Consider the following 21459-nt stretch of genomic DNA (forward strand, 5'->3'; position numbering starts at 1 on the left):
CAAATATGTGACTAGTGAGAAAAAAAATCTGAAAAGGAAATGCCTTGTTCCCCAGCCAGTGCTCTGTTGGCTGTTACTGGCTGCAACAGCACCGGCTAAGGCTTACCAAGTTGAAAACAAAAACTGTTTTTACAAGATTACTGAGCTAGTGCAGCTGGAAATGCTCTTCAGCACTAGGCAACTGTCCTTTGACAGTATTGCCAAGAGGCATTGTCGGATGTGTTTAATATTTGGCAATCATGGCTGAACTACCAGGATTGTAACCCTGTCAGCATTTACAGATCTAGCTCTATTGAAGTCAGAGGTGACATTCTTACACTTGAAAAACTCTGATTATTCACCAAGACAAAGCTAAGGAACTTGCATGGTGAGTGGCCAAGTTTCTTCCTTGTAATTCTCTTCAGATACAAAAGACTTGGTGATATAAAATCTCCTTGGCAGGTAGCGAGAGGCCTCCTTTTACCATGTCATTCATGCTTCACACACTCCTGCATGAAGGAACACTGTTGCTTTTCATGGCTGCATGCCAAAGCACTAATTGTAGATCTTTCCTATGCTTAAAATCTTCCCAGGTCAAATTACAAAGGCCTTCCAACAGGCATTGACTGAAGTCAGTTTTTGCCAAGAGGCAGAGTTCTGTCCTGAGATTGCAGTACCAGGTGCTTTGGTACAATGTATATGCTGTGGTGAAACACCACCTTGCTGTTACCAGGTCAGGCACACAAATTATGCCCTTAGGTTTATTTCTGTATGCTACAGCTGGATGTGAGTGTCATTACAAGAAGCTGTTTGGTATAGAATTCGAGCAGTACATGTAGCCAAGGGAGGAGCCACCAGTGCTGATCAGAAAAGGCTGGAGTTCTGCTTTCCCTGTGTCCTGGTGTGTCAGCACCACTTGGTGGTGTCTGAAGGGAGCACATGACTGAGGCCATCTGGCTGGATTTCCTAAATACTTCTGAATAACAGCCCTGTATAACCTTGGCTCCAAGTAGACTAGTCCTATAAAAATCTGTATGGGAAGAGTTACACTTCTGCTTAAACATCAGAGGGTCTGCACATGAGAATACGGCCCAGAAGTGCATTCCTCTATCCTCTGCAAAGACAGAGGGATGCTGGCAACAAGTGAGGAAACGATAGCAGATAATGAAGCTGGGGGATATGAAGAAGTCCTGTGCAAGTAAAAAAGTCCTTGTAACTTGCTCATGGTTTTTACTGTACCAAACTGGCATCTCTGAAGAGCAGCAGAAATCTCCTGCCCCTGCAGAGCTGAGGGCTAGTCAGTGTTACTGTGTGCCACTAGTGGTGTATTAATGCCAGCAGGCTGGGATATAAAGGAAAAATACATAGACAGAAGCAAGATCAGAGTGGCTGATGCTGAGTCACAGCAAAGCTCAGCAGCACCAAAATGCTTAACCTGGGAAGAAATGCTTGGGAGCTTTTACTAAATTCAAGGTTTTGTTCCTGCATGAAGCCAGCTAAAAAAAGGCAATTTAGTGTCTTGCAGGAAAAGCAGGCATAGTCAAACCTGGGACAGAAGAAAAAAAGGCACCAGCATGGAGCCAAATCAGCATATTCAGTAAAGTTTTCCAATATGTGAAACAGAGGGAAAAAACAGTCTGATAACCATCTACTGCTGTAGCTGGCAGGTGCATTAAAACTCACTTTCACTCTACAAAGGGAAACAGAGCTACTGTTTGGTGACTAGCATACTGGATTATTTTCGCCTCTAGCTTTGCACACAAAATCAATTGAAGGGTGGAAAAGAACCTGAGTACAGGAAAGCGAGCCAATACTGTCAACACAGAATAAATGATGCAGTGGTGGCAATAACAGAACTTTTTCTGGAGAGAGGATATTTATGAAAAAAATGTAATTTCCTATTTCAGTAAAGGCGAGTTAGTCTGCAGAAAGATTGTGTGAACTTCCCAGCTCTCAATTACATATTCACACATTTGTAAAGTTCCAGAAACACTTTATTTAAAAATGGAGTTGTAAATGCATATAACAAAATAACATACATAATAAATGTAACAAAAATAAATAAGGAGAACATGTCCATACAAAATAATAACATAGTAATGCAAAATGCTTATTACACAACATAAAGGTAAAAACGCCTGAAATAACACAAACAGAATCTCGTATGAAGAGCCTGCACCTTTAATCCGTCCTAGCCATTTCCTACTTTCCACTTGAATCTGCAGAAAAATTATGTTCCCAAGCATTAAACAAAAGAAGGAATTATGGTGATGGTTTGGTACACTCAATTTTCAATACTTAGCTCTAGTTTCCATCTATTTTTGCCCTTCTGCACCTTCAAAAAGTTTTCCTGTAGCCTCTGTAAACTAGTGTCATTCAGGCTCCCACAGTTAGCTGGAGTAGAGCATATTGAGTCATACATGAAGACTGTTTGCCTTTAATTTTTTTTAAAGAAAATATGAAATCCATTATACAACAGATTAGTGGTTTTGTTTTTACATCTCTACAAAAAAAGTTTTTGCATCTTTATTAACTGGTCCAACTTTTACTGATCTCTGAAAGCCTGTACAATTCAAAAGCGTACAGAAAGTAGGTTTTTAAAAACAAATCTCATATAGGATTATTGCTGAAATATTAAAGACCATTTCATAAAAGCTGCAAAACTTATCTTTAACCTTAATATATAGAGACTGATGCAAACATAAGAAAATTCCAGTCTATTAGTTACATTTAACAGAAAAAACATTCCTCCAAATTACAGTGTTCTGGAAATACAAAGTAATTTACTTTAATTTTTTTCATTATTTCCAAATGTTAAGTTACTGGGACAACTGATAAGGAAAATAGGCTTATATAGGAAACTTTAAATAGACTTGCTTTTCAGTGGTATAAGCAAAATGTCCATGTTAGCAGTCGTCGTCCAGAATCCTTTTAAATATGTAAGACAGGGACAGCTTTACTAGCAAGACTACAGGAAAATATACAGAAGCAAATAAAATAATTTGCTTGGGAGTGCATCTATTGATCAAGCAAATCATGACAACTCTATTTCCAAGTTCCCTAAAGAAAATTTTACATCTCATGATCATTCCAAATAAAGAGTAATTTCTTCTGTAAGCTTACGTTGCATTTGGATTGTGAGAGCCCATTTGCCTCAATATGCTTTAAAATGTCCCACACTGCTATACGTTCAAATTTATTTCCTAGTTAGTTTCAACAAAGATTTGGACAGAAATGAGATATGAAATACTTCTACTTTCATTAACATCAAAAAGACTTTTGAAGAAGATCAAAAAGTGCCAAATAGTTTATTCAGAAAGTGGATTAAAACACTGTAATGATAATACAAGGACAGTATTATCAGTTTTCTATGTACACCAAAACACTGCTTGCTGTTCAATGATATCGATATGTTCACCTACCACTCCCAGCAAATCTTAGTGCAAACATAATATGTGAACTTATTTGTAAACCCCAAGACAATTTACGCAGCAACAAGGTTACATAAACCACAGAACTCTTTGAGATTTTCCAGTACATGAGAATGAATGCTTTCTGAAATCTGTCTTACTTTTGCAGTAATGTGTCATTGTAGTCCAAGATAATGTTTCCTATATAAATCATCTAATTCAGAATCAAACATAACTGTTCAACAGTTCTGTACAAGCTTTAGAGGAGGAAGTCTGTTTATCAGAGCAGCTTGGCAAAGAGATTGGGGTTTTCGGTAAATGTTAGACTGCTTGCATGGCTTTTAAAAAGAAATAAATTTATTAAGGGAAAACTGCTGATATAATAATTCTTTTGCAAAGCACACAACCACAAAGGGCAAACCTGCCACAATCTGCTTTCCTACACTGGTATCTATGCATATCTTTATGATTTGAAAAGTATTTGTGTGACAATCAAAGCATCACAATTAAAGAAAACTGGTTTAATAAAACAACTGTTTGACCAAGCCTTTTTTTTTTAATTATAAAAACAAACATTATAAGTTTTCCTTGATTTCTAAACATTCCACATGAAAGGTTTTTGTATCAAACACTGAGATGTCACTCACGCAGGGTGGCATCTTCTTCTTCCCCATCTGGGTTAAACCTATTGAAATGTATGCTGAAATCTGCCTCGGATTCAGCAGTTTCCAATTCGGCTGCCGCAGGGCCGGTGGCGGGACGGGCAGCCCGGGCCTCGGGCTGGCAGTTGGGCTGCGCTGCCGGCCGGGGGCCTTGGCAAACAGGGCTGGACTTCGGCTTCGGCTGAGCTGCCAGGATGGAGCTAGTGAATCCCAAGTTGCTCAGAGCATCCAGGGTACCATCAGGGTCAATCATGGCATTAATTGCTAAGCAGTCATGAAGGGATGAGAAGGATAGGGAAGAAGCCATAAAAAATACAATTTTCTGTTACTATAAAAATATGGAAATCCTTATCTCACATTTTTATTTTTATGATGACAGATATGAGTTTTTATGTGTGCTGTCCATGACAAAGAAATGGTGCATCCAACACAGATGTCAACTGATACATGTATTCAAAATCAGTTACATGTATTAAAACTTTAGATGAAATGAAACTGCACAAACTAAACATGAACTGATGTGTGGACAAGAAACAGAGATGATAAACCATCTATGATTAGGTTATAGGGACGGAAGGATGGTTTTAATTTAAGTGGCTTTTTCCCCTGATGTTATTATATTATGCTTTGTTCCACCCCACTCCCAGAAAATAGCCATAGTTGCTGATTCCATGACTGAATGGAATTTGTATAAAAAAGCAGTCATTTATCCACACAGTGAGGACAAACTGAAGTACCCAGTACAATTTCATTTTATTATACTATTAATATATGTGTTACATTTAACAGAACTTCTCTTTTTTATTTCCAGATATGTACTAACATTTATCACTGATTTGTCTCTAAAGGTGGTTAATGACTACTCTTGAAAAATTCTTTTTAAAAACATGATTTTATCTCAGATTAAATCTGAATACTAAAAATAACAAATATAGGAAATTTACAGCTACCAAAATGATGATAAGCATGGACCACTAATCCTATATAAAAAGATATGATCACTCTTCTGCTTTAAAAAAATACAGCTATGTTTTTTTATCAAATGTATCAGCAATTATAACTGATAGCAGTTATAGTATAACTGTACATAACTGATATTGTATTGAATACATTTTAATAAATCACAGTAACTTTGTTTTATGTTATATATATACAGATATGGACGTCTATTAAAAATTGAAGCAAGCAACCACAGAAGAGAAAAGTGAAAAAAGATTTGTACCTTGCAGCTGCTTCTCAACCCGTTTCAGTTCCTGTAAGATTGATGATATTTCCTAGAAAAGAAACAACCATGTTTCATTATCACAGAAGAGATCGGAAGAGACCCTTAAGCTTTTAAGTCTAGCTGTTAACCCAGAACTGCCACTGTAGCATTTATTCCACTAAACCATCACCCAGTGCCAGATCCAGGTGCCTCCTAAACACCTCCAGGGATGGTGACTCCACCATCCTCCTGGGCAATCTGTTCCTGACCTGACCTCTTTAACAGTGAAAAATATTTTTCTAATATCCTATCCTATCTATCCCTATCTTCCCTCTCCCAGACTGAGGTCATGATGGAAAAATAAAGGAAATTTCCAGTATGGAAAAATAGATTTAAACTACCTCTCAGGAGCGAACAGTCCCACTCCCAAACATGTCCAATTGCGTTATGCTATATGGATTGTCCCTCCTGGCATCAGGAACATCTGTGCTGGTGGGTGGCAGTACTGGAGGCTGGAGAGGCAGGTCCCAGAGGGAAAGGCAGAGCCCTCTGCACTGACTGCCTGCTCCCATCCCCACGGCCTCATTCTGACTCTCACTCATCTGCCAGTGCCCTCTGCTCAAGCACAGACACCACAGCTCTGTAGAGATCAGGCAATGTAACAGCAGACCTTGCAAGGGAAGTTAGAGGATAAACTCAGTACTAAATGGAACAGTCATTTATGAGGGTGTAGAGAAGTGAGTCAGACAGTGAGATGACTGCATCAAGGTTCTGTCCCCATGAGACCTTGTACAGCATCCCAGTGCTGGGGCCACAGCTCTCTGCCTTACAGATTTTTCTCCACTGTGCTGCACTACTTGCTAACACAGTCACAGCCACATCAATGTGCTCAGAAACACAGCAATCATTAATTGTACCACATCTAATGCTGTAGGATCACAGAGTAACCTGAGCTGGAAAGGACCCACAAGGATCATTGAGTCCAGCTCCTGGCCCTGCACAGGACAGCCCAAGAATCAAGCCAAGAGCCTGAGAGCATTTTCCAAGGGTTCTTGAACTCTGGCACTCTTGGTGCTATGACCACTTCCTGAGTAATCTCCCTGGCTACAGAATTAGCATATTTATATTAGTAGAAATATGTAAATCCTACAATTGAAGGATCCTACATGGAAGAATAGTTAACCGAGTTGCTGAGAAGAGCTGTCAGTGGTATTCTAAAGCTGAGAATTTTCAAAGGCACTGATTTCAGAAAACCATTAATCCATTTCAGAAAGCTGTTCTGTACTAAGTACTGTGATTTTCACGGGTGGCAAAGAAATTGATTTTCTTTATAAAGTCATTATCTTTAAGCAGATTTCACATCTGAGCTGGACATAAATGTTCTAAGGACAAAACAAACAACACTTCCAACTATCCTTTCTTAACTTTTAATGTTTTATGGTAAAAGAAGGCACTGCATTTGAACAACAAATTGCTCTGAAAACTAAGCAGAAACTTGAAAATCAGTGCCTATACAAAAAACCCCTGAACAACCCTTAAACTTTCAAGTAGTATGAGATGCTTTAATAGATTGAAAAAAATTCAGTAAAATGGCGAACTTAGGAATAAATGTACAACTAACCTTTTTCTTTTTTTAAGAATACCTTGACCCTCCACAGGGCATTTAGAATATAAAACACTAAATTTGGATCTTATTTGGAGAGGGATAAGAGAAACTCCTTATAATAGCTCAAAAATTAGAAACTTCCATGAAGAACTTGATTAAAGTTTTGAAAAACCTAACAAAACCTATCAGCAAATCTATTAAATTATATTACTGAGTTACTAATTGTTGCTCTTGATAAATACACCATTCTTCAGAAATTACAGGCCAACTCTTTTATACTTCCAGGAAAAATCAGTCTGGAGGAGTTTACTAACTGATGATGAGCTAACAGAGAAGTCCTTGCCTGTTCAATGCCACAGGAAATGTATTCACATTTGTGCAGTTTTCTCTCCCACAAAAAACCCTGCCTCTGTAAACAGATATTTTTAACAGCAGACTCTGCAGATGGATAATGCAGCTGGGCTCTGCCTGCTGTCTCATGCAAGGATGTTTCTCAAACCCTATGCTCTGTGTTTAGAAGCAGAGGAGAAGGGTACTGAGACACAACGTGTGGTCTGTCCCCTCACAGTCTGTCTTGAAAAGGCCTGAATTAGCCCATAAACCATAGCTGATTGCTGTAATTAGGCTATTACATAAAACAGTTGGAGTGCTGGTGGGCAACCTATGGTTACTACTTCCAGACAAAGCCAAGAGGATTGTTTTTCACTGAAAAATCCTTTTATTGCAATGTGTCTATGGATTATTTTCATCACATGCATTAAAACACAACAATTTCTCTAAATATTAATAATCTGTATTTCTACTGTTAAGTATTACATATTAAGCATTAATGATTAGTAGGTAAAGTAGTTTTAAGACTGTAAACCAAGTTCATTCAAAAGCAATCTAACATTAAAACTCATGGTTGTTACCTTTTTTTAAGCAAACATACTGATGGTCTATGGATAGTTTGAATCCCTTTAACTGCATTCTTAATCTGAAAATTTCCCCTGAACAATTACTTGTTTCTTAATGAGACAGTAAGAAATTAATTACTTACTAAGACAGTAAGTCTTAGTAATTACTGAAGATTAGGTTTATTCTTGAAACATACTTAGTGTCTAAATAAGGGTTTTTAAAGATTTTTGCCCTTACATCACTGAAAACACCAAATTCCTCTACTGATTACTTAGCCATGAGATGAGCAACATCATCAGTCCCAGAAAAGGTAACTATTCATACCATGCTTGATGTTTTCACAATAGGAACTTCACTTTCAGCTCGTAACTTGTTTTCAATTTCTTCCCAATTTCTGTCCTTATCCTTAAATAATATTCTAGAAGAAAGAAATCCAACAGTATGTTTAAAACAGAAAAGAAAACCCACAAAATAATCTGAAAGATTGAATAACATGATAGGAGAAAACAGCATAAGGAGTACTAAATGAAAATAAAATATCAAAACCTGAAACCTGACAGAATCTAACCATACAGTTTAAATTTTCAGGGAAGCATACAAATTTCATGATTTTCAGCAAAATTATTATTATTGAAATTAAAATGGCAGTTCTGTAGCTAAATACTTGCTTATGGTATATATACAGATACAGTTAGTTCTTTTCTCCAGCACTGACATATTTTTTAAAAGCCAACTATTTTACTGTAGTGAGAAAATCCCCCATTAATACTGCATTTTACAATAATAGCAAAATATAAGATAAAGGAAATCAATTTTTACCTTTGTATTTTATATGAATAAAAATTAAAATGCTTTAGGAAATTTAAAAAATGAATTTTCTAGAAAATATTTTCATTGAAAAGTCTCAATATGTAAGTACATTTTATATATATATATATATGTATATATATATATATATATGTATGTGTGTGTGTTCTAATAGCATGAGTATCACTTGTATGAATATCACTACATGTTGTAAGTCCCTTGTTATTGTAAAACCCCAAAGCCCAGTGGCAGATTCCTATATTTTATGTTTTGCTTCCCTGCTTGATAAAATTTTTGTTTTTATTGTAATATAATAAACAGAAATTAAACTTTCTCCATTGGTGCAATTGGAAAAGAAAAGGAAAAAAAAGCAATGTGCAGATATTTAAGGTCTGTGAAGTGACACCATGATGACACAGAATCCACTTCTTCTCTAATTGGTATTTAAAAGTTAAAAAGTTCAAAAATACCTGCAGTAAAACTGCTAAACAAACCAACCACACAATTCCAAATAATGGTCAAAGAGCAGTATATTTAAAAGAAGCTATTATTGTAGCTAGGTCTCTGAGAAAATAATTTTTAAGTTGGAAGTTCATGATACAGTGAATGTCATAAGACTAAGAATTTGAAAGAAAGCTGTGAGCCTTAGTACTGCATTTCTGATCACCTTCCTTCAGTTCTGCATACCCTATGGGGAATTTCATTCTCCATTATTATCCTGTCAGGATTATCTAATTTTGCAAAATATGTACCCTGCCTTATTTTATCAGTATACAGATGTTGGTGACAGACAACTCATCCAGAAGCTGCTTTAACTCTTCTATCTTTGAGGTCTTTACTCACTGCTGCTTTGGAACGTATTTATGTCAGAGGTTTCACTGTGAGGAAATGCTACTTTGATGAAAAAATGTCACGGGATGGAGGCAGTGACAACTTCTGCCAGACTTGGGTTTATTCACGTACAAAGCATACAAGGAGTAAACATTAATAGACACTTTTTCTTGGAGAATGAATAAATAAATAAACTAAAAGTAATCAGAAGTGCAGTGAAGAAAGCAGGAAATGTTAAGGCCTTAGCTAGGGTCATCATCTTTTGAAAAAGTTCATCATCAGAGGTCTGGCAAATTTTTCATGTTTTGGCAGGGAGTGAAAAAGCTTGCAAAGCCATGCAGCCTGGATACCAGAGATTTCAGATACAATGGAAAATTTAGTACATGCTTTTCATTGAGGAGTTCAAATACACATTTAAAAAAAAGAGAAGAAAATAAAGCAGAGACAATGAAGTCCTTTACAGGATCATAATTTTTAAAAAAGCAACTTCTGGAAATATTTATTCAGTATACAGACAATCTTATGCAGCTATACTCTCTCTAATATAATAGCATTTATATCACCTGGAAATCAGTAAGAACATAGAAAATAAGGCTTTATTTAGCAGTAAACAGCACTAGCAAAAAAAAAAAAAAGCTATTGTGATATTGTGTGATTTTTTTATTTACCTTCTTGCCATGTTCTGTTAAAATAATTCTATCCTGATGTATGTGATTAGTGCCTTTGCTTCTCTATGTGGTGTTTTTAGAGCTAATGTTCTTCTCTTCTAAAATTTGAAAGGTTCTCATTTCATTGGTCACTTTATTAAAAAAGAACGGAAGAAAATGAGTGTTAATTAGAAATTTTGAAATTTTTATTATTTAGACTATAAAGTGGACAGCCAATTTGTTTTTACTATAAACTTGGGAAGCCTATTTCCTTTTTTACTTTATCTTTTTGAACACTTCATTTAGCTATTTTAAACTTCCTGGGGGATCATCATCTCTGTCTTCTTTGCTATTCCCCTTTCTAACCATATTTTTCAAGTTAAAATAATATATTTATAAATGCCAATTGCCGCCTTCTCTTGCTTTTCCCTGCTTTCTGAGGCAAACCTTTTTGTTTTGATTGTGCTCAATCCCCATTTTTCTTTCAGTGTACTTTGCAAGATGCCCAGCAAAAAGGCTTATTAATGGAAGTTTACTGCATTTTTATAGAAAAAAAAATCCCCTTTCTTTAAGTATGCATAAAATATTTGTAGGTATGCTTGTATTTATATCATACATGAGCACATTATTATTGCATTTATTAGTAGCTGACATGCTTTTCAAGATCAGAAAATTAATCAGAAATGTCTAAGACCTCAATTTAACATTAACTGTTGATCACCAGTAAAAACAACACACAAAATTCCTTAGAATAGGATAATTAAAATGAGTTACAGGCTTTTAAATAATTGATTCTTCACTCGGTGATACTTTTCCTACAAGAAATAGCAGGACTAGAAATGGCAGTTAACCTACATTTTTAACCAATTTATATAGATTATTATTTTTCTTCTTGATTTCTATGGCCAAATCTTTTCTGATAATCCCATGAGAATAGAATCTTCAGATATATTAGTATTTTGCTACTTTTACTGGTTACATCACCCTATTCTGACATACATTTTTGTTGTTTAATCTGTCACTCATCTAATATTCCAATATCTGACACTTCCTAAACAAACCAATCAATTACAGACCTAATATTTTCTCACATTCAGAAAATTATGTATTAAGCCAAAGACTTCTTATTTTTAAATTATTAATGGCACAAAGACATGAAGAACATAAGAAATATACAACCGTGAACTTTGTATTATGAATTTTCTTTTATTCTTGTCAACCAAAGTGGTCACAACTGGTTTTGCACCCACATATTCAAGTTAAATGGAACTGTCAGCAGAGCAACATATTACTATTATTGACATGTCTACACTTCCTCTTAACTACTATGACATCTTATGAGGGAATCTATTTCAGCAGGAATTTTCAATTAAAAATGGGAGGTAGCTACATCTGTTGTTTTAGAAATCAATAGGGATCACATTGTCTCCAGAGCAAGCTGTTTTTCAGAAGGATTTACTCAAACAGCTCTCCTCTGTCCAATTAGCTTTTTCTTCCTAAAATGCAAAATGCCTACAACAACCTGGCAAACCTATAGGGCTCAATGTTAGAGTTCAGCAACATTTTAACCTTATCTTTTAAGGAAGGGAGTTTTACAAGACTTGCACAGAGGTTGGGTAGAATTTGTACAGTATTGCATATGTTGGAAGAGCTCCTCTGCTGGATGTTGTTCTGTCCGTGTAAACTTTCCTGATATTTCTCTTCACATAAGTGAAATAAGCAGAAGGAATAATGGAAAAAAATATTCATTCTAAATCTCTGAATGCTAAAAATGCCATAGGTAACAGTGCTTTTTTAAAAGACAAGCTTCTACCATGTACATTTCCTCTGTGATTATTATATATATTTTTTTTACTGCTGGGGATGTTGATGGGAACAGACATTTTCAGCAATAACAGCAATTTTTAACAACCCACCTGATTTTGCCAGCTGTTTTGTCTATGGATTGTCTTATCTTGCGAGAAAACTGGAAGACTGAGGACAACAGCAAACTGTCCCCCATAACCTGCAATAAGTTTTTAATAAAAAAGGATATTATTAGTTCAATAGTAACAACTCCACATATTTTGGTATCTTTAACTATAAAAAAATCTTGCTTATGTTTTAGATAGCATCATATACAATGATATTTGAACATTTTGCCGATAAAATAATACATAATTTTTTCAAATATTAATGCCACCTGCTAGAGGTAGGAAAGGCAGGATAATGTCTAGAATATTAAGTGGGGAGATAATTGCAAAAGCTTAAAATTGACACATTCTTAGAGAGAATCCTGTGGTGTGCTCACTTCATCTCTGCTCCAAGTCCTTCTGCGGGTAATTGTTGGGGGATCGAGGGCCTCTGTCAGCTGAGGTCTGGCATCACTAGGCCGACCATTCCCTTCCGGGGGTTTCGCATGCACTATTGGAGGGATTTTTCTAAAATTGAGACTTTCATCAAATACTCGGTCCACCAACTGCGGGATAAAAGAAAAATGAAGTTCATGAAATCTACTGGACACATCCAAAAATCAGATTACTGGGGTTTTTTAATCCCGAAACAGTTTCTAAGATGTCTATCAAATAATAATCATTCTGCTGTCTTCTATAGTATAAAATTATGCATCTCTTATGTAAAAACATCTTGTAGAAATGAACAAGATTTGGGGGTTTTTTTAAATGCTAGACATACATGGCAAATTTAGACTACCCCACTGAAATTTTGCTTATGGGCAGGTAACATAATAACTACCTATAAACTGGTACTGAATCATTAATTTCTTTGATTAATGGAACATATCTGTGGAATTGAGAAGAGTACTCCGAGATTTAGGGTTTTTTGCCAAATAAGTCATAGCGTTACAGAAAGACTTACACTACCTAAAGGAGATACTGCCACCTGCAGTATGTACACAATGCAATCTATTTTTTGAAGAATAATTATTTAATGATAAAAAAAATTGGAGTGATCTAATTGGATCTGAGAAAAAGAGCTTTTACTTCTTTAACGTTTAACCACAGTCTATGAAAATTAAATCCAAAATCTATGTGAGTGCATTTATAATTTTTCTGAGTACTCAGCTCACAGATTTCTTATTGCTGTTTATATCTTTTTTTCCACAGAAAGAGACAGTATTAAACTAACCACAGTAAACTAGTGTATTAACCAAAATTTATGCACACAGAAATGAATAAAACACATTTTGAAAGGAATACTATGAAGAAAAAAATGCATTAAACATTTACAACACATTATTATGGTGAACTGTAACATGGCAGAAAGTGATGACTTAAATTCAGATTAACATGTTTATCAGCATTAGACCTGTGATGATTACTAGAAAATGTTAGTCAATATATTCATAGAACAGCACACCAGAGGTAGGCAAGGAAAATAAGAATTATTAGAAGCATAAAGCAAACTTATTTAAAGGCAGTTTTTGACAATGTTATTAAGAAAGAAAGTCTAAAGTTAACTGATGGTACCTAAGTATTTCAGTGTTCAGAAGATGAAAGTTTTATGTCACCTGCGAAAAGAGGGACTTTTTTGTTTTTAATAGTTAAGCAAAGAATTAAATGTATACATTTATATATAGTTGTGCATACACACTAGTGTCTTTAAATGCACTTAGATACCGTCCAACAGTATCTAAGGCTACAGACAAGCAAAAAACAAATAACTACCTTGTCCTATGTTTCGTGGAAAAAAAGAGACAGACAGATAGTATGCATCCTTTTGACAAGCTATGTTCACAAAATAATTCCTGGGTTGTTTGTTGAAATTAAAAGGAACTTCAAATGAAAAAAAAAAAAGTTGAGATCATGCATACGGGTTGAGTGGAGGAACTAAAAAGGCTATGCAAAATGCTAAAAGCAAAAGAAATAAAGAAAAGGAAGAACCTTATGCATTTCTCCATGAAGATCTCCTACCTCTTCTCTAGTGTCTATGGCAGAGCCAGGGGTGGTGGCAGCAGTGCTTACTGTGGTACTGGGGGCAGTGCCTGATGAAGTCACTGAATCTATCTCTCCTGCTACATCGTTGATTTCCCGTGCGATGAGAGCCAGATCTTGACTGATCCTAGTAATAAAGAGAGTGTTACATTCACCCCTACAAATCCTTTTGGGCCAGTAGAGCCCAATCTGCAGCCTCTGAGGTTGTAAGTTCAAGTTCCTGATGACCATGCTATGAAAAGCTGCATGCCTTTTTAAACAGAAAGATTACTTGTAGAGCCATAAAGCAAATTTTGACTGAAGCTTTTAACAGCATGCCTTTCTAGAGGAAGAAGGTGAAAGGTGATCTCAAAAGACAGAGTATCCTTGTTTTCTTCCCAGGATTCAGACAGATACATGCAATGTGCAGTATATCCAACACAGAGGATGCATAGGAAATATGCTGAAAATACTGCACAGATGAGCTGTGTAACATGGCAGTAAATCTGAAATGCTCAGAAACCATTTAATTTGTACCTTAGTTTGCCTACTTGAAAAAAAATGTTTTCAGGACTTCTGAACTTCGAGCAGTTCCTCACCTCACTCAGATCAAGCTGCTTATGGGTCTGAAATTCCAGACCAATACCCTAAATCCCCAAATGTAATCAATAAATATTTTCAGTGGCAAAAATACAACATACCTTTAAAACCTGGGTATGATAGCATTACAAAAATACAGCTGAATTCTCAGCCAAAGAGTTCTTTTCTTTGCTTCTGATTCAGCGCATCAAAAAACCAGCTTTGCTCTGGCTTGCTCTGCTTGTGCTACTCCTCCCCAAAACATCCCAAAAGGAGGGAGCAAGACAAAAATCCCACAAAGCAAAAGCTAAAAGCCATTATGGCACCCTGAATCTCCAGCCTGGATCACAGACTTAAGAAGAGCAGACTGCTAAGTGATGCCCTTTCACACTTCTGCCTGTCAGCACTGAAGGCACAGAGGGTGACAGTGCCACTTCTGCGCCACCGAGGACTCGGTGACACAAACAGCGCCCGCTGCTCAAGTGGAAGCAGGTGCACAGCCACGTGACAGTGACACACCCTGGGCTCCACACAGGCTGATTGCTCAAGGTGAGCTTCCTTCTGCTCTTAATTTCCACTTTGTCTTCAAGTCAAAAACAATGGACACCACTGGCCTATAGATAGCGTAAGATTAAGTGAACAGAATTTCAACTAGAAAGGCAAACATAACTAGAGAAATTTCCAGCCAAATTCCAACACTGGATTTTGTGGCTAATCATCAGCAATCCACAATAAAGTAAATTATATAATAAAATATATTATACACATATAATTGGAAGAAGGCTGTAGACAAATATATGGCAATTTACACATGCCAATCAAAGTCCAACATTCTTAGTAGTAGATACCCTAAAAGAGCTACTTCTTCTGTGTCATACAATCGTCTAACTTTTTCCTTAAATAGAAAAGTTGCTACTATTCACATTTGATTTTCTGGGACAAATTCTGGTATTTAATGCGTAGCTGTGAAGAAAATAAAACCTGGAGACTTAACTATCAGCAAATTTTTCAGAAGAGAAATGTCATTAAACACCATAATCAAAAGTTGCATCTATTACTGAAGACTTAACTCTTCAAAGAAATCAGCAATGTTTCAGCATGACACAACCACTTCATTTGAGTTCTTAGCAAGAAATCAAAATTGCATGAAGTGTCAGATCTCTATATAAAAATTAACTTAAATGAATCCCAGAAGTATCAGGACAAACAACTCTAACATTGATGCCAAAAACCAGATAATTATCACAGTCAAATATCAGTCATGTGAACAAAATCTGTAATCATTTTCCATGTGAAAGTAAGCTATAGTCCAGTACTCAATTACATTCCTGTATAGAAACAATATAGAGCAGTAAATGTGAAGCACTATGAAAAAGAAGATTAGAAACCAGCTGTGAGCTGAGCCTGACTTATGAAGTTTTCAAGTAATTCTACGTTAACTTTCAGAAGCATACATTTTTGCTTAAGTACAAGGAGTATGTTTTGTGTAATCAGGGACAAGAGACTGAGGCTCTAGGTGCACACTATTTACTCTACTGCAACTGTAGGCTGCCTTGCAGATCTCTACTGCTTCCTGCATCAGACCTAGCAGGCATACAAGGCAAATCAATTCAAAGAGGCAGAACTAATAAACCTCAAATTCCCTAAATCCCTCAACCCACTCCAGGAAATACTGCTTTAGATTCACTTGGTGAGCAGACTCAGGCAGCTACACAGTTACGAAGGGAACAGACTCAGTTTCCAGCACATAGGATAAGGTGAGACCACATGGCTTGGGATGGAGAGAGCATGACCACCTTTCCAAGCATGGAACTCTAGCTCTTATTTACCTGTAGTGAAAGAATACCAGTGTTAGAAAAAAATACAAGGGAATAGGAATACTTCTAAGATATCTGTAATAGTGCTGAACTGCTGGATTACTAAAAGCATTTTTATGCTTAGTCTGCTATGTTACACTTCCTGTACTGAGTTCAGTGGATTTTGCAACAATACTTTAACATCCTTCAATAAAATATTTGTGAAGCTCCCATTATTCCGAGGGTGTAAATCCCCTCCATGACAAAGTGCTTTAAATCAAGTTTAGTTATTCCAGGAAGTTTCTCTAAATACCTATTTCAAATTTTCAGTTTTATTAACATCTGTAAGTCCTGAAGTCTGTGAAAAGTGCATACTGTGGCAGTCATGGAGTCATTAAAACACAGTATGATGGTAACACAGATGTAATGAAATGCTTGCTACATGGTTTCTACACTACTTTCTGCTACATATGTATTTTATGAAAGGCTTATCCTTACAATCTAATCAGTTATTCAACAGCAACAAAAATAAATCAACTAATTTTAATGACAGCATATAGCCATCTTAATTTTTTTAATAATCTGAGTAGAGTTGAAGGAACCTTGAACATAGGGGCTGGACTGATGGCTGGGAGGGAAAAAAAGCCAGGGTAGGCAATAATAGAGCCTATGGTTAGCAAGGAAATAGGAGCAGAGACAAAAAGTTTCTCATAGAGGACAGAAGCTAAAATTAAAGCCAAAGGAGCAAAAATGTGAATCACTACAAAGATATGGAGACACAGAAAGGATGAACTAGTGACCTACAGCAAATGCACTCAGCAGAGGCTAAAACTGGTATTGGAAGCAGTGACAATAGATGACAGTAACTTGGAATTTCTCAGATGCTAAATGCTACTTTTCTTTACCTTAAATAAGCTCATTTAATGCACGTTGTGCAAAATCTCTACATAAACCTAAAAATTTGGCAGTACTGATTGGAGCCTCTCAGCAATTCAACTGAAAATAAAGCTGAAGACATAGGATAAGTACACAGCCTTTAAAACAAACTTTAAAGCCAATACATATATGTAGGAAAGGGTAAGAATCCCAAGGGAAGAGAAAAACCTGCAAACCTAACCATCAAATGAATTTAGATTGAATCATCAATTATGTCCAGGGTCAATCTCTCTTAGATGGGCAAAATATATCAGAAAGTTTCACTGAAGTAGAGCTTCAGCAGTACTAGTTATCAGGAAGAACTAATATGCTATGGCTATCAATTATTTTTCCCATAGACACACAGTCCTTCCTATAACCATCTCTAACTTCTGAAAAGAAAGACATTTTCTAGGAAGATTATTTTTAAAATGTTTATTTCATTATTTGTCCAGATACTATGAGACTCCCTTAGGTATATTCTGTGTGTCTCTCAGGTCACCACAGCCTCCCTTGGCACGGATCACAACAGAAAAACAAATGTTGAAAAATATTACCAAAATCAGGAAACAAAAAATAATTAATCACACTAAACAAAACACTTCCACAGTATTAAGAAAATACACTATTAAAACTAATCTTAAAAGGAAAACATATTTCTTGTTTAGGCTTCCAAATTAAGTTCTGTGAAAATCTTTGGAACCTGAACACTGACATCTAAGTGTCAAATAACATTTACATGCTTGTGCAAGCTCTCTGAAATTTTCACTGCTGGGTGTTGCATGATATGGCAAAAATTGGTTACCAGAATGTGCAAATAACTTTGCCTTGGTTCACCTGAAGCAGAGTAGTGCCAGCAACGACAGAGGTATTGAGATACTAATCTCAAGGACTTGCAACGACAACAAAAAATTCCTTTTTGGTGAATACGCATAACTTAAATCAGAAAGTACCTAACATGAATTAATGTCCTGATAAATCAAAAATGAAAATGAGAACACGGTCTCTCACATTCCAAAGCTTACTTTTTTCTCTCTGTCACCTGTGATTGATCTGAAATTTTATCTCAATATGTAAAGGCAGTACAAAATCACATACACTTCAGCCTTGGGAAACACACCAAGTACCGCTGCAAGTTCCAATACTGCAACTGAAAGTTCATCTTCTGGGATTTGGTTATCATAAATTAGAAGTTACTATCAATTTCCACTAAAAAGAGATGTGCTGGTGATGTGAGTGTTCTGCCTGCCAGACACCTCTCTCTTAAGAAGAATTTTAAGTAACCCATTCAGTGAGGGAAGGAAAGCAGTAAGGAGTGACAGAGCAAATCCATCACCTCCCTTTGTCCTCTATGTGCACTTGGGTACAAACTCTGCTATTTTGGGAGCGCTCCTTTCAAACCAACCTTGCAATCTCTTCCCGGTGGGCAGTCCAGTCACGAATGTAGTCTTCCTGCTCCTTTATCCTGTGCTTGAAGGTGTTGCTGCTTTGAGCTGCTGTCCCAGCGCTCTGCAGGCGCGCGGTTTTCAGGGCTGGAGAGGTACGCAGACGGGCATGTTTAGGGGAATTACGGTTTGATCCGAACTCATCTTCTGAGGTGGAAGCATAATCTGTAGGAAAGCGCCTCCATCTTGCACTTACTAAATTAGTTTAATTATTAAAAAAGAATTATTATGGTGTCTTTTATAAGAGAAAACAGCATTATTTCAGTAACATCACAAAAAATACACAGCTATTTATTATCCATCCCCAGGTACCTCACAAAAGTTTTATTTACTACATCTTTAAAAGAAAGCTACAGAATTTGTGTTAAATAAAAAATATTGATTAATAAAAACATAAAACTAATGCTCTTTGTATAGTGATGAGTAAAGTAAGATGTAAAAGCCAGTGATTTGTATGAGCTCAAACAAACTGTATTACAAAACAAGGGCCCAATTCATTAACATTTAAGTATATAGTCAGATTGCACTTTTTCTGCAGATTTTTTTCCCAAATTTCATTCAAGGTTTATGAATACACAATAAAAAAAAATGAAGACATATGAAGGAGGGATGGAGCTGGCACCAAGCCTGGAATGCATGCTTACATAAGGAAAGCATAAAATTCCTAGATGATGTGTAGGTCTTTTCCAACCTTAATGATTCCATGCTTATGTGTTTAGTACAGAAAAAGCATATATAAAATTAATATATGCAAATCTGCAGCACATCCATAAGAAAAGCAGCCTCAGAGAAAGAAGTAAATATTCTGACATGTAGCACATAAAGCATTATACAGCCACGTTGGTGAGGACAGCCTGAAGTACAGGAGAACTGGAACTAAGTAGGAGACTCTTGTCCCCTTATGAACTACTGAAGTCTAGAAAATGGATTTCAGATGTGCTGTCCTCAGACATTTCCAGCAGGAAGAGACACCACCAAGTGTAAAGAAATCCTCATCACCACAGCCTGCTAAATTGTTGCAGGGGATTTAATACCCCAAAGTGATTGACATTCATGAGGCTCTGTAAGTACTGCAGAAAATGAAGTAAGTGTGTGACCACCTATTGGTGATTGAAAAATATAGAACCAAATGATGTAAATTGGTTTTTAGTATTAAAAAATTCAAGAACTAATAATGATTTATCCTGATACATTAAAAAATGAACATTACAAATGAAGTATACCCTAATATGAATTTAAGTAATAAATAATGGAAGTAATTTTTGCATAATGCAAAGGTTATGGTATGTAGAATATGACATTGATGTATAAGCTTACATCCCTTCCCTCATACAAATAATGAAGTTTCAACTGCTGAAAACAAACATGTGCTGGTGCAATTTTTTCAGGTTTAAATATGGGTTTCAAATGATGTCTAGTTCTACTTTTTTTAAAATTTTCTAACTTTATTGTAGAAAGTAACAATGTCTCTCCAATCACTTTCTGATCTCTTTTTTGGAGGCTTCAAAGTTGTTTGATCTTAGGGAAATAGAACATGAGCAGAAAAAGTACATTTTCCCACCAACAGCATGCAAGCAATGTGTGACCAAAGTCCAAAGAGATTTATGAGTTGGGCCCACATTTTTTTCATCCATTTTTGTTTAAATTCTTTTTCCCAGTTCAAATTATAGTCTTTAAAATAATTATAAAATTTATGTTAAAATCTCTCAAGTGAGATACTTCAGCAACTCAGCACTGTACAATGAGCATATATAATAATATATTTAAAAACTAAAAATTGAATGAGAAGTGAAATATCAGAAACAGATTTGATTTCTAGTACTCTACCACTGTAAGTTTCAACATCAGGGTCTGGGTCTGGGAGAAGCTTGGATTTCTCTGTGTACAAAATAGTGTTTTATCATGTTAATTCAATTTAAAACATTCAGATTAGAAGCATTTGCTTAAATAAAATATATTTATGAAATTAGTCTTAGGTCCTCTTTTCCACCCACACTTTATTAGGAAAAGATTATACTTTCAATCAAAAATACTCAATTTTGTAAAGGTTTAAACATTTCAGAGATACCAACTGAAATGAAATAATTAACAATCATTTGTAACATTACATAGTATCATAAAACCCCTATTTTTAAGACCATTAAATTTTAAGGCCTTGAAATGTTGGGGTGTTACATATGATCAATGAGTTTCTCTTTAATATGAGGACAAAGTTACTGTAGGCCTAGTGGTAAAAATCTCAAAGCTGTGAAATTCATGACAAGCATATCCAAGCATGTTTCCCAGTGAGGTAGCTATACATTTGCATATATATGCTTTTAATACTATCTTTAAATTACGCAGGCCCAAAATGTCACTGTAGTTTATGTACATTTCTGAAAGCTGTTGTGCAGTTGCTTATCTCAGACACCAAAGACTGTGAATATCAGTACCATTAACTAGAAAACCCCCCAAAACCCTGGCTAAAATAATCAGCACTAAAACCTAATTTAATGACTACTCTGTGAGAAGTATAATGTCCTGACAATCATTAAGCTGGCAAGTTTGGTGATTTGGACAACATACTCTCACTTCAAAGATTTGAGAATAAATTTTACTGAATATATTCTTTATACTACTTAGAAGGTATTCTGCTCTTATTGAGGCACGGACTTCTCAAGGTGCATCCAATTCCAAGCTCCTACTACTAAAATCTACTTAGTAAGGGCTGTTTTTTCTCAATTATCAATTTCTTGTCCCCCAGTTACCTCAACAGCTTTGACCAACCTAT

General features: G+C 35.8%; 1 protein-coding gene across 7 annotated transcripts in view; it reads right to left on the minus strand.

Moving 5' to 3' along the window:
- Window positions 1–1951: 1951 nt before the first annotated feature.
- Window positions 1952–21459, minus strand: part of CEP170 (centrosomal protein 170) — a 94454-nt gene continuing 74946 nt past the window's right edge. For 2 of the 7 annotated variants that reach the window (XM_074537257.1, XM_074537253.1), the window contains 7 exons: window positions 18650–18884; window positions 13925–14102; window positions 12334–12501; window positions 11960–12048; window positions 8083–8176; window positions 5274–5325; window positions 1952–4315 (listed from right to left, as the gene is read on the minus strand). In XM_074537257.1, the coding sequence (XP_074393358.1) occupies window positions 4029–4315; window positions 5274–5325; window positions 8083–8176; window positions 11960–12048; window positions 12334–12501; window positions 13925–14102; window positions 18650–18884 (1103 nt within the window). In that variant the 3' untranslated portion in view covers window positions 1952–4028. The remainder of the gene's footprint in view (window positions 4316–5273; window positions 5326–8082; window positions 8177–11959; window positions 12049–12333; window positions 12502–13924; window positions 14103–18649; window positions 18885–21459) is intronic. The other 5 variants (XM_074537256.1, XM_074537255.1, XM_074537254.1 and 2 more) reach the window with 5 other exon arrangements.

This window comes from Zonotrichia albicollis, chromosome 3 (assembly GCF_047830755.1).
Source record: "Zonotrichia albicollis isolate bZonAlb1 chromosome 3, bZonAlb1.hap1, whole genome shotgun sequence".
Taxonomy (NCBI): Eukaryota; Metazoa; Chordata; class Aves; order Passeriformes; family Passerellidae; genus Zonotrichia; species Zonotrichia albicollis.